Raw genomic sequence first — 14,215 nt, forward strand, 5'->3', positions numbered from 1 at the left:
TTTCAATTATTATTTTTTCTTATATATATTATTTATATTTTATGAAAAAATACTACTATACATATTACTATTCTATTTTTTTTTTCAAAACAATCTCGTATCCAAATACGCTCGAAATAAGAAAAGATCTCCAAAGAGAAACAAATTCCGGAGTCAATAATAATAATAATAAAAGAAAACCTAGTTGCCTTATTACCCGCATCCATCTTCTTCTCTCTTGTATGCTACACAGTGTAGTAGACTCACAGTGTATTTTGGTCTCCCCAAAGTCTCCAAAATCCCATAATAATACTCAAATCCCGTCCGTCCCACCACCACAGTTGAAACTGAGAGAGAAAAAAAGACCCCCCCCCCCCCGCATCCATCTGGGCGACTGGTCCCTCCCCCTCCCTCACTCCCTTCTTCTCTTCTGCTCAATCGGATCTTAAATCTCCATAACTCCGCTTCCTTCTTCTATACTGTGGAATCACACACACACCCACACACACATATACATATATATTTGGACTCCGTATATATTTTACGCAGCAGAACATTTTTTTGCAATATTTTCTCAGATCTCAGTAATCTGGAACTATTGGGATTGTGAGATTAGGAGTAATTATAATTGGATAGATGGCTTCCCCTGGCAATCCAAATCAACCAGGTGGAGGACCATTTGATATGCATAAATTCTTCAAGCCCTCTTCACCGTCATCTGCTGCTGCTGCTGCTGTTGTCCCCAACCCTACATCTTCTACTCCTACTCCTTCTTCTTCTTCCCCCAATCCCCAAAACCCTAATAACCCTAATTTGATTTCTGGCCCATTCCCACCTCCTTCCGCCTCTTATCCACCTCCTACTGGTGGCGCCCCTGGTGGGGCATACTCCTACGCTCCTCAGACCTCGCCTTTCCACCACCATCCTCCTCCCCAATTTCACCACCACCACCACCATCTTCCCCAATTTAGTAACAGTGGTTCTAATCCTCCGCAACTTCAGCCGGATCCCTCCTCTCAGTTTACTAGTAATTTGCACCAGCAGAGGTCCATGTCCTTTCCTACACCCCCGCTTCAGCCTCCTCTTTCTGGCCCTCTCCATCCCCAGTTCCCCCAAAATCCCGGTAATAATAACAATAATGTTGGCAACAGCAGTGGGAGTAATGCCACTAACCAGAATCCAGGGGCGAGGCTGATGGCTTTGTTGAGTGCTCCGCCTTCTACCCTCGAAATCCCGCCACAACCAGCCATGCCAATGCCTCCCATTCAGCCTACTAACTCTGGGGGATCAGACTTTTCCAACCCCCAAAGTTTGCCCATGATGGGTTCTGGCCCGAATGTGGGTTTTCCCCATCCAGGGCCAATGCGGATGCCGAGCAGTAAGCTGCCAAAGGGGCGGCATTTGATAGGTGATCACGTGGTTTATGACATTGATGTTAGGTTGCCGGGTGAGGTGCAGCCTCAGCTCGAGGTTACTCCAATTACCAAGTATGGTTCAGACCCTGGTCTGGTTCTTGGAAGGCAGATTGCGGTGAATAAGACTTACATTTGCTATGGACTCAAATTAGGAGCCATTCGGGTTCTCAATATCAATACGGCATTGAGATCCTTACTTAAGGGCCTTGCCCAGGTTAGCCTAATTGCTTTGCTTGATCTATATCTGTCTTGATTATGCATTTGTTGAGTTTCACATCCCTGGATATGATCATGGTGAACTTAGAGATAGGATTTTGGGAGTAATATGCAATAAGTGTGAATTAACTTCTTGGCTTGAATGTTCTGTGGTGGTACTTGGATGAACTTTTGTTGTCTTATGGATTGCATGGGATGATATCCAGTGAGAGTGAGTAAAATTGTAGATTCAAGGATAATTACCAAAGAAACTACTCTAGACTCCTTGTATACACTCTGATTATAGTGATGCTGTTGGGTTTTCTTGTATGTATTGCGGTAAGTAGAATTGGAATACATACGGTATATTTTGGTGTGGACATGGGAATGGCAATATCAAGAGTCGTGTCATGTTCGAATTTTCTTTCCCAATTCTAAGGGAAGCATACTCTGGGGCTTGCTATAAACGGTAATGCTCTTGACACTAGGAATTTAGGTATTGGCTTTTAGTTGGGACCCAGTTGAATTTCAAGATCTCACAGCCACTAGGGGCATAAGAAGTGTAATTAAGACTGCTGCTTGTTGTTCTTTCTGTCTTCTTTTTTTTTGGTTTTTTTTAGGGGTTGGGGGGGGGAACGGGTTGGAATGCCATGCGGTTTGGTACTTTCCATCTATTATTATATTAATTTTTCCCACCTCCATCTTACGCGCTGGCAGTTTCAGGCGTCACAGGATAGCAGGAGTGATATTAAGTCGAGTCAAGCTCGAGTATCGTCATACTTGAGCTCGAACTCGATGCCTAGTAGCAATACTCGAGCTCGAGCAAGTTGTTTGAACAAAGCTCGAGCTCGACTCGATGTAATATTGGGCAGGCTCGAACTCGACTCAATAGAATTCGAGAAGTTGGCAAGCTCAATATTGAGCTTTAGTACTCGAGCTCGACAAATGGTTAGGGTTGTAAATATTGCAAATAATCAACCTAAAAAGGTGATTTAATTATTTATAATATATTAATTAAATATTATGCCAAGTACTCGATAGAGCTTATTGAACTCTCGAATATATGATATACATACTCGAGCTTGACTCAAAACCTCAATCGAGTAGCTTGAGCTTGACTCGAACTTGCTTGATTAAATTGCGCCCCTTAAATGTGAATAATTTATTTTTTTCCACGGTCCAACAAAACCATCAAGGCGACAATCGCAATGTATCCTGGCTTGTCCTTTACCTTTTCTTTGGCAGACGTTGAAAGAATTGAAATCAGGGAATGTGCTATTCATATCTGTTTGTGCAGTATAACCAGTTCATCCCTTTCGTACAACCCAATTTGAGAGGAACATTGGTTTGTCACTGAAAACTATTCTTAGAATATATGTTGTACCAAACTTTGTTGTTAATGGATTGGAAGTGATAGTTTGATTTCTTTATTGAAATAAGAAGTTCTCAGGTGCAATATATTTTTAAAAAGCGTGTTATCCAGTGCAAGACCCCTCAGGGGATAAATCCGATTTTATGACCTTTCTGGTGTTTATTCATTTTCCTAGACATGACATGTGGCACAAAGGAATTATTATCGACAGCTGTTGGGGTTGAGAGGATAAGAATGATACGCTCAAAAGTCGGACTGAGTAGTCAAACATTTCATCGCTGGTTATCTGAATTTTTTAAGAATATGCTTAAATGGTATTAACTCAACTAAATCTGGGAACATTGTTAATACTATCCTCATTATTAATAATCATGGAGTGGCTAATGCACTCACTGGAATTTCCAAAATATGGAAGTCATTTATGTCAAATGCATTTGTAGCTTTAGTGGTACTCTGAGATTATATATTCACACACACAGACATACCGCGAGTAAGTTTCAGAGATATAAGATATCTTAGTTCTTTATTCTGATGCTTAACCGTGGACTTTCTTTCTTTGTAATACAGTTCATCTTGTTAATAATAGATTTCACGTATCTCTCACATTGATTCCAATTCTTTGCCTGCTACTTCTTAGCATTTATCTGTTCAAAATTTGCTTATTTTATGAAGAGATTACAATTTCCTATATCTTGTTTTCTTCCTGAGAGAGCAAATTTTGCAATCTATTAAACTACTTTAGTTATACATGTTATATTATTTATCAGATTTTGGTATGGAGATCTCATTGCATGTGGATAATGCTAATTTGGTCATCTGTTGCTGTTGTAGAGCGCATTCCTCCAATCGCTGCTTAGTTATTGTGCATTAATTTGTTTCTCTGTTTATTAGATTTATCTAAGTAATGTGCATTGTTTCAGAGGGTCACAGACATGGCTTTCTTTGCTGAGGATGTTCATCTTTTGGCTAGGTAGTATTCTTGTCTGTTTTTATCACTTTCAATCTTCCTTTTGCCTTTGTCATGCTAACGTGCATCTCTACAGTGCAAGCGTAGATGGGCGTGTATATGTTTGGAAGATTACTGAAGGTCCAGATGAGGAAGACAAGCCCCAAATTACCGGAAAGATAGCTATTGCAGTTCAGTTCACCGGAGAAGGTGAATCCGTTCATCCACGAGTCTGTTGGCATTGTCATAAGCAAGTATAAGTCCTTCCAACTGTTCATTTATATCTACTAGTTTTGCTCTGTTTTTCTTTGTGCTTAACTTGTAAATATAATTACTTTCAGGAAGTTCTTGTTGTTGGCATTGGAAGGCGTATCCTGAAGATTGATACCACAAAGGTCGGAAGAGTTGAAGCATATTCAGCAGAAGAACCACTCAAATGTCCTGTTGATAAGCTGATTGATGGAGTACAACTTGTTGGGAACCATGATGGAGAAATAACCGATCTTTCAATGTGTCAGTGGATGACCACTCGTTTGGTGTCTGCTTCAGTGGATGGCACGGTTCGTGATTATCTTCTTTTCTTTTTGGAATATCTTTTATATGACCTGCAAGATCTTCATCCTTTTGTGGGATAGAGGTTTTTAGATTCGTATGCAGAAAATGTGTGAGGTAGTTGATAGAGAGCCACCATTTACAACTGTTATGTGAAGCCCACTGATTTATTTGATTGCACCCATTTGGGAATGTTGGACAGTGCTTCCTATGTGCTTAATGTCATCAAAATTTTGTTTAAATGTTTTTGCTGACTTGAACATATGATTTGTGTTCTAACAGATAAAGATATGGGAAGATCGCAAGATGCTTCCAATTGCTGTGCTGAGGCCACATGATGGTCAGCCGGTTAACTCTGTTACATTCCTTGCTGCCCCACACCGTCCAGATCATATCATACTCATCACAGGGGTGTGTAATTCAATAGTTCTCTTTCTTCAAAAGTGTCTTAGTTTAAGCATTTAGTTCAGTTATGCTATCATAATAATTAAAATATGTTCTCTGTGTTTCTCTTTTTACTGAGATTCATAATTACCCAAGTTTGGAATTCATTTAGATTATGTGTTAGTCATATTGAAATGCAATATGCTGTCATGCTTGTGTATTGATTCTCAGTTGTCCATATAACATCTTCATCTAAATTTACTTTGATCCGGCTATGGGTTTCCACTTGAAAGGAAGAGCCAAATGTGTCATTTCTGTTGTCTTCTGTGAATTTACAGAATGTGCATTAAATATTAGTATAATCTGAATACTTATTCCTGATCATTCTTTACAACCAAACCTAATGTGGAGCTTGCGTGTCCGTTTCCCTTTTTTGGTGGCTCCATTGGCTTTTCACCTTTGATGGTTCTTTAATTTACAAGTGATTTCGGAGGTTTCTATACCTGCAGCTACAGAGAGCTAAAGCTTTGTATCAGCGACTACAACTTAAATATGCAACATTATGAAAGCAGACATTTCTTAATCATGAAATGTTATGAAAGTAGACATTTTGTCAAACACAACCTAAAATATCAAGCAGGAAATTCCATCTGTGATATAGTGACTACTATCAAATTTGACTTTGGCTTTAACATTTTTTATCTGGGATTTTCTTGGTTTGTTGATATATTCACTACGCTTTTAATTTGAAGCTATTTTTTACCCTATCTGACCTTTGAAAACTGTTAACAGGGTCCCTTAAATAAGGAAATAAAGATATGGGCATCAGCAAGTGAAGAGGGCTGGTTGCTTCCCAGTGATTCTGAATCTTGGCATTGTATTCAGACTTTAGAGTTGAAGAGTTCAGCTGAAGCCCGTATCGAGGAGGCATTCTTTAATCAAGTTGTTGCATTGTCTCAAGCTGGTCTTCTCTTACTAGCAAATGCCAAAAAAAATGCTATATATGCGGTGCACTTGGATTATGGTCCAAACCCAACAGCAACCCGAATGGATTATGTAGCAGAATTTACTGTCACCATGCCAATATTGAGTTTTACTGGGACTAGTGATTTGCTACCTCATGGTGAACAGATTGTTCAGGTGTATTGCGTCCAGACACAGGCTATTCAGCAGTATGCTCTGGAATTATCCCAATGCTTACCACCCCCATTGGATAATGCAATGCTCGACAAAGCAGACTCTATTGTATCACGTGACGCTCTCAGTAATGATGGATATGTTTCTTCTGAGCTCTCTGATAGCAGAGCAACCGAAATACCTTTATCTGGTTCTGCCCCAAAACTCTCCATACGAGACATTGGTTCTGAGAATGCAGCTCCTGTGATACATCCAGTCAGTTCAGTTTCTGTTGAGTCAGTTACCTCACAGGATTTTGTTGCTTCAAGTATGGAATCTAAACCAGTTTCTTTGCCAGCAGTAACTGCTAATGCTGATATTGCTTCCATCCCATCTCCTCCACTTCCTTTGAGTCCTAGGTTGTCTCGTAACCTATCTGGTTTAAGAAGTCCCTTGAAAAGCTTGGACCCAGGGTCCTCATTTAGCGATCGTGGTGGAGATGCAAAAATCATTGAGTATTCAGTTGACAGGCAATTGGATGCAATTCATCCAACTTTGTCTGATGTTCCTTCATTGGATGGTGAATCTAGAAATGAAGAAAGTAAGGTTCTGCGTGATGATATTTCCACTACTCTCAGTCATCCTGTTCAGTTCAAGCACCCCACTCATCTTGTGACACCTTCTGAGATATTGATGGCCAATTCTTCATCAGAAGTTAACCACATTAATGAGCAGAAAAGCGAGGGTGAATTAAATATTCAAGATGTAGTAATCAACACTGACGGGCGAAATGTCGAAGTGGAGGTTAAGGTTGTGGGTGAAACTAGATTTAGTCAGAATAGTGATATTGGTTCGCATGAAGAACTTCACAATTTTGTATCAGAAAACAAGGAGAAGTCATTTTACTCTCAAGCCTCTGATCTTGGAATAGAGATGGCTCGAGAATGTCGTGCCTTGTCTCCTGAAACTTATATTGTGGAGGAAACTAGACAATTTGACACTGCTAGTGGAAGTGAGACCCCAGCTCAACCTTCAACTACTGAAGAGGAAGCCCGTGACTCTGCAAAGGATGTATCTGGAAAGATTACCGATTCGGCTATTCCTGCACCTGTTCAACAGACAACAGCATCAAATTCAAAAGGAAAAAAACAAAAGGGGAAGAACAATCAAGGATCTGGCCTATCGTCCCCATCACCGTTCAATTCCACTGATTCTTCCAATGAAGCCGGTGCAAGTTCAACTATTCCCTCTGTAGAAACTGTATATTCGCAAATTCAGGCAATGCAAGAGTCGATAAATCAGGTGATTCCTTGCACGGTTCTATGTAATATTTCATGGATTTAGCTTAGCTTGGCATGTAGTCAGTGCCTAATCCTATTTTATATGGTGATTTTTTGTTGGAACTGGTTTTCTTACTTGTTCATTCAGTGTCGTGATTAATGCTTTTATACAGTTGATTGTCTAGCACCCTATTTACCTCAACTGATACTAAGTTTTGGTTGAATCTCCAGTAAGTAGCATGAGTATGGCTCTTTGTGCCTTTGAACAATGCTCACTTCTTAATGTTGCTTGAGCTAGTAGCATAACTTTTTTCTTGGACAAGTATCTCTAATTCATCATGGTGACATGCATGCTAATCAACACAAGTACCATAAATGAATGAACTCAAGTACTTGGAAACCTTTTTAACACGGTAGTGCTGCATCTCAGATACTATTTTACGATATCCTGCCATCTGAAGTATTATGGTCCCCTAACTTAAATGTGCTGTACTCGTGCCTTTAAACCTTACTGAGGGCGATAGAGATATTATTCCTGGTATAAATGTTTCAAGAATTAGTTCAGCTGGTTCGCCACGAGTTTTTAAGTGTAGAGCTTGGTTCAGCACCTTTTGCCTTTGTATCAGCAAATCTTTCAAGATACAGAAATGTAATTTTTTGAATGTTACCTTTTTATCAATTTGTTGATGTATGTTTTTTGTTTGCTCTCGAACCTTACAAGAAGAAATGGGAGCAGCAACCTAGTTACCAAGGTTTTTACCTTCTGATTTTCTTATGGGTCAGCTTAGAAAAATCACATTACAATGTGCTTTTTTTTTTTTCTTTTTTAAGAGGGACTGCGGTTTCAAGATTTTTTTTTCCCCTGCCGGAATTTTCTAGAGTGAGTCAACATTCCTTGACCAGACTACTAGCCCAACCAAATAAAGGATTTGCGCTTTGTTACCAACATGCTTGGTTTGTAGTTCTCCTATTTATTTCCTTCCTGCCATCTCTTGCAGCTCATGAGTATGCAGAAAGATGTGCAAAAGCAGATGAATATGATGGTTGCCGTCCCTGTTACCAAAGAGGGCAGAAGACTTGAGGCAGCCTTGGGGAAAAACACAGAGAAAGCTGTCAAGGCCAATGCCGATGCACTCTGGGCTCGTCTTCAAGAAGAGAATGCAAAACAAGAAAAGTCATCACGTGACCGCACACAGCAAATTGCAAATCTGATTACTAGTTGTTTGAACAAGGACTTGCCAGCTATGGTGGAGAAGGCTGTTAAAAAGGAATTAGGTGCTGTTGGTCAAGCTGTAGGAAGGACAATTACTCCCAGTATTGAGAAAGCAGTATCTACTGCTATTACAGAAGCTTTCCAGGTTAATATTCTTAAGATTTAAGCCACCGGTTGGATGTGCTTTTACTATTATCTAACTGCTTCTCTGTGACACAGAAAGGAGTTGCTGATAAAGCAGTTAATCAACTCGAGAAGTCAGTCAATTCTAAACTAGAAGCTACTGTTGCTCGGCAAATCCAGACACAATTTCAGACTTCTGGAAAGCAAGCTCTCCAAGTGAGTCAGAGAAATTCAAATCATTCTGCCATATCGTCTTATGTTATTTCCAATTCGTGTTTTAGTCAACTGGAAATTATGAAAACATATATTTAGTGGAAGAATGAAGATTGGCTGAAGTTCTTTCTGGATGATCTGAGTTTTTTTTTTTTAAACTTGTGACTAAGTCAGGTTTGCATGTAAGGCTTTTATTGTGTTGCAGATTCTTTCTAAATGTTCTTATACAGCATACAGTTAGGTGTAGGTGTGTTTCTATTGTCAGTAATAGTTAAATATTAATGAGACAATTAAGTTATACATTCATGCTTATGTGTATTCATCTATGTGCTTTAACTTGTTGATTGTCCAGACACGTCATTCGCATGAACTGCTTTTCTTCAACTTGTCATGGTTAGAGAGTTTAAAATTTCAATATTGTTCTAGGTTGTAGTTGTTGAAGAAGATGTGTCGATATCTTTCAGGCTATCTCGTCCTGAACTCATTTGTTCTAAGAGTGAAAATTGGTGTTGCAGGAAACCCTCAAATCGAGTTTGGAAGCTTCAGTTATCCCAGCCTTTGAGATGTCTTGCAGGTCCATGTTTGAACAAGTTGATGCTACATTCCAAAAAGGAATGGGTGAGCATGCAACTGCAGCATTGCAACAATTTGATTCATCACATTCTCCATTGGCACTTGCTTTAAGGGTATGGAGTTTAAGCATGTCTGTCCATCATATGTTTTGTCCCATAACAAAGCTATCTTGTCAACAGGATCTTTCTGATTGAACTGTAATATTTACAGGATGCTATTAGTTCAGCATCATCAATGACTCAAACTCTGAGCAGTGAGTTGGCTGATGGTCACAGAAAGTTGTTAGCTCTCGCTGTTGCGGGAGCAAATTCAAAAGTTACCAATCCACTTGTTAGTCAGCTCAGCAATGGTCCATTGGCTGGTCTACATGAAAAGGTTTGTCTGCTCATGTTTATCTTTAGGTCTTCTCAAGGCCACTTGGAAGTTTTTTCTTCTCATCTTAGCTGCGTATTCCTAATCCATCCTTTTTCATTTTGGCCCTGTGTGGTCTTAAATAGCTTGAGGCACCGTTGGATCCTACTAAAGAGCTTTCTAGGCTTATAACTGAACGTAAATATGAGGAGGCTTTCACTGCAGCCCTGCAGAGAAGTGATGTTTTTATTGTTTCGTGGCTGTGCTCCCAGGTATGCTGTTTGTCTCACTTAGTTAGGATAAAGAGTAAATGATGTATAAATTAAAAAGCTATCCTCGTTCCAAGTGCCTAGGGACGATTACTGTGAGTTACTGAAAGCATAGTTGCCTGATTTACCTTCTCTTAAGGAAAGCATAAATGCATGGGCACAATTGCTCTTGCATAACTGGGTGTTTCATGAGATTTCACTTTTTGTTTTTCTGGTAGTCCTGTTTTAAGTGTCCTCGACAAGGGAAGTCCAGTTTACTTCATAACTTAAAGAGAGAATCTCATTCTGCTTGGGGTCTGTTTTATTCCGCTTGTATTGTAATTTTATCCTCCATTCTACTTGTATTTGCGTTTTTACCCTCCGTCAAGGAAGATGTTATTCTTAGTACTATTTTGGCCTCAACGTTCCTTTTTCTTGGGTTTTCGGTCATTGCTGTTAATGTATTTTTGTACTCATCTTGGTTGTCTATATGGTTGATCTATTTTCGATGTTCATAAACCATCTTTAGCTACTTTTGCTTGTGTTCCCATTAGCTTTTCCTTTGATATTTTGTGTGTTCACCAGGTTGACTTGCAGGGGATCTTGTCCATGAATCCTCTACCCTTGAGCCAAGGGGTTCTCCTCTCTCTTTTACAGCAGTTATCATGTGATGTCAGCAAGGAGACGCCAAGAAAATTGTCCTGGATGAGGGATATATTATCTGCCATAAATCCTACTGACCAAGTGATTGCAGTTCATGTGCGTCCTATCTTTGAGCAGGTTTACCAAATATTAAACCATCATCGCAGCCTTCCATCAACTTCAGGTGCTGATCTTTCCAGTATCCGTCTAATCATGCATGTCATCAACTCCATGCTGATGACCTGTAAATGATACCCGAAGTATCGCCATAATAATGTGGACATAAGGTCGAAGGAGAAGGATTTGTACAAAGTTTTAGGGACTGTTATGGAAAGGGATCTGGTTATGTAGAGTAAAGTACAATTCCTTTATTATCCATTCCCCCCCCCCCCCCCCCCCCCCCGCGGGGCTCTTCCTATTTTTCTTGTATCGTCTTGCATATGAAAACGTTAAAATTTGTGCAGTAATAACTGTGGTTCTCTAGTTCTGTTGAGTCTTTGGTTGAAAGGTCTGTGGATATATGAGGTTTTGTATCTATAGAAATACCAGCATCTCATCTGCAACAAATTCTAAATGAGGGATTTATTTTTTCTGTTTAATACAATAATTGGAAACTTTTCTTTATTTCTTTTTTGGCCCCCTTTTTTAGGGTTTTTTTCCATCAATGGCTGGCCTGTAGATTCTGTGGAAGTAATTCGTTCACTTGTACGATGCCCCTTCCTTCTCTTTCCACTGGCCGTTCCTACTTCTACTCTGATTCAAAGCTGTATGTAGGTGCTGTTGAATCCATCTTTGTTGGGGATTGAGGCGAGGTTTCGTGTCTGCCAAATCATAGGTATTCAAATGTCTGCGAAGTTGCACGCCTCGGATTAGTAATGTTTATAGTTTGAGCGGTGTGCGCAGAAAAGAGTGATGATTTCTTGATAGCGTTGATTGACCGGAATGCGTGTGAAAATTCGAAATGGACGTTTCTTCAATCCTTTTATGATCCAGAGCTTTGCATTCTCTGCATGAACCTTCCCCGTATGAATCCTTTCCCTTCCTCAAGTGTCTGTCCGAATATGGTGCTAATTGATTTTTCCTCTGGGATAGAGCTGTCCGTTCAAAGTTTTTGACTTCCTCTTGTGGGAGTTTGATCGTTGACGAGTTTCTTCCAGGGAATGCCCAGTGCTAATTGATTTTTCCCACAAGGTCGTGCCAATTATAGGTTACAGGGAATTTAGTGGGCAGAAGAAGCTTAAAAAGATTGATAATCTTGCTCGATCAATCAACCGATGGGAAACAAACAACTCAACGATCGACCTCAGTTGGCCCACTGAAAATTGAAGTGTGTGTGAATTAATTGGTTTTATGGAGATAAAAACCATTTTGGGGAGGATCCATCAATTTTGGCGTCCGCAAGTCCTCCTCTCTTTTAATCCCCTTCCACAAAGGCCGTCTTCTTCTTTCCTTTCTTTATTTATTCGCACTTGTAGGAAGAAATCAATTGGATAATTTGTATTTATCAAAACTTGGACCGAATATTAATTACTATGGACACCAAATGCATGCTCCCTCTATCCTGTTTTATGTGTCTTGGTTTCTATTTTAGTTTATTTCAAAATATTTGTTATAATTTAAAATAAAAATAAATGAAATCCAACTTTTCTATTATACCCTCACTACAATTTTCAAGGAAAGGCATTTAAGTCATCTTCTTTTAATAAATCATACGACAAATTATTAAATTTGGTTTTAAGGTAGTCATGCCTTCTTCAAAAATTCCAAGCCCAACCAACAAAACGTTGAAATTTAATTGAGGGGTAGTAATGTTAAAACATTCCTCGATAGCTTATGTGTCTTTTTTTTCTTTTTCTTTTTTTTTGTTATGCCAAATGATAACATTTTCATATATAACAACAGCTGGAGTAACTGCTCCTACATCTTTTCCAGCTGATCTAACTAACCAGAGAGGGAAGGAATGCTTCCACTTAATTTCACCAATCAGGTGTATGGCATACTTTGCCAGCTTGTAACTAACCACAGAGGTTGCCTGCCCTTTTATTAATAAAAAGAGAGAAGCTACACTCACTAAACTTGATATCTTGTAGAATTGATCCTATTTTGGGGTCATCAGTGTTGCCTTCTAACCTTGCTTTGACAAGTGCATTTGATTTTTCCATCAATGGTTCCGGTTTTAACAGTATACACTCTTGTCTTGTAGCTGAGAATGACCATACTAACCTGTTTTTCCTTTATGAATGCCGATTGGGGTACGCTTGCAATCTTCCTCACTAAACACAGCACTTATCATATCCACTTTCCACTTTCCATCTTTGTATTAATTCATGTACCTTCTACAGTTGACAATTTGGTAGCTTCAAAGTATATATCTTCCTATTCATTATCCATCTGTGCTTCCAAATGTTAGTACTATGTCCATTTCCCACCCTTATGTGTCTTGGTTAAATTTTATTTTTTTAAAAAATTATGTGTAAAATTGACCATGACATATAAAATGAGATGGAGGGAATACTTATTAGTATTTATTACTACTACTTAATTTATTAGTGTACCACAAGACCGCCTTTTTTCCTACGCGCACACGCTGTTCTTAATTTAGAAAAAAAGATTCCCAAAATAAAAAAAAATATACACTACTATAAAAAGAATAAGAACAAAAGTAAAGGATAGAATGCTTTAAGGGCAAAAAAAAAAAGAAGAAGAACAAGAAGAGAGATATTGGATTTCAAATGTTAAATTTTTAAAAAGATGAGATTAATTAGAAAAATTATATAAACGAAGGATAGTAATTATTATTATTATAGTGTGTATATTCAGAGCAGGTTATATGCAATTTAATAGTTAATGAGTTAAAAAAAACACCTCCCAAAAAAAAGACAAAAGAAAGAAAAGAGGACCAAGAGAATCTAGTATTTACTGATTTAATCATTTTCACATAATCCCTCGTTAAAAATGGTGGAGGGTATTACAAAAGAAAAGAAAAAGTAAAATCTAGGATAAATGAAGCCCCAGGATAGAATTTACACGGCACGACGTCGCCGGCTAAAAGTAAAACCCCAATCCCGGACTGGCCAGTCGCCATTTCACATATACGATGATATAATATGCATCCGTGGGTCCATTGCCGGCAAAAATGTGGGTCCCCCCCCCCCACGTCTAAGCTCTCGAAACGCCAAAAAATAATTTTGAAGTTTTACCAGCATTGATCCGTTTCCCACCTCCGGGTCGCATAAAACCCGGCATGCCTCCGAAACCCCCCCGGCGCCGAGTAATTAACCCCCAGCGGTTGTGGTTGGCTCCCAATGGTCAAGGTCAAGTCATAAACCGCCCTCGAATCCGGATCAGACAGCGTCGAATAAGCCTTGTGAATTTCAATGAAATCGCATCCGTCCAAGGACTCCTCCGGGTGCTTAGCCGCGACGGGGGCGACGTCCGGGTGATAAATCTTGGCTAGTGTCCTGTACGCCGTCTTGATCTCTACTTGAGACGCGTTCTGCTTCACTCTTAGCACCTGATAGAGATTTCCGGGCTTTGTCCTAGTCTCCAGCGCCGGCGGTGATGCCTCGGATACAGCTGCGCAAATCGTAATCCTATTTACAGCAAAGGACAT

The 14,215-nt window shown here is 39.4% G+C and overlaps 2 protein-coding genes across 3 annotated transcripts; one reads left to right on the forward strand and one right to left on the reverse strand.

Moving 5' to 3' along the window:
* Nucleotides 1-226: 226 nt before the first annotated feature.
* On the forward strand, nucleotides 227-11,226 carry LOC113691008 (enhancer of mRNA-decapping protein 4). Of its 2 annotated transcripts, none has more exons than XM_027209176.2 (12): nucleotides 227-1,608; nucleotides 3,882-3,931; nucleotides 4,005-4,161; nucleotides 4,249-4,467; nucleotides 4,742-4,870; nucleotides 5,636-7,261; nucleotides 8,238-8,597; nucleotides 8,672-8,791; nucleotides 9,304-9,474; nucleotides 9,572-9,736; nucleotides 9,859-9,984; nucleotides 10,546-11,226. In XM_027209176.2, exons 1-12 carry the CDS (start codon nucleotides 616-618, stop codon nucleotides 10,852-10,854), a joined length of 4,425 nt encoding a protein of 1,474 aa, XP_027064977.2. In that variant the 5' UTR covers nucleotides 227-615; the 3' UTR covers nucleotides 10,855-11,226. The 2 variants fall into 2 exon arrangements, with proteins under 2 accessions (XP_027064977.2, XP_027064978.2); XM_027209177.2 differs by having other exon boundaries at nucleotides 10,558-11,226.
* Nucleotides 11,227-13,798: 2,572 nt separating this feature from the next.
* LOC113690096 (chaperone protein dnaJ 11, chloroplastic) lies at nucleotides 13,799-14,215 on the reverse strand. Its single transcript, XM_027207913.2, has one exon. It carries the CDS (start codon nucleotides 14,213-14,215, stop codon nucleotides 13,799-13,801), a length of 417 nt encoding a protein of 138 aa, XP_027063714.2.

The sequence above is a fragment of the Coffea arabica genome, chromosome 5c (assembly GCF_036785885.1).
Source record: "Coffea arabica cultivar ET-39 chromosome 5c, Coffea Arabica ET-39 HiFi, whole genome shotgun sequence".
NCBI classification, from domain to species: domain Eukaryota; kingdom Viridiplantae; phylum Streptophyta; class Magnoliopsida; order Gentianales; family Rubiaceae; genus Coffea; species Coffea arabica.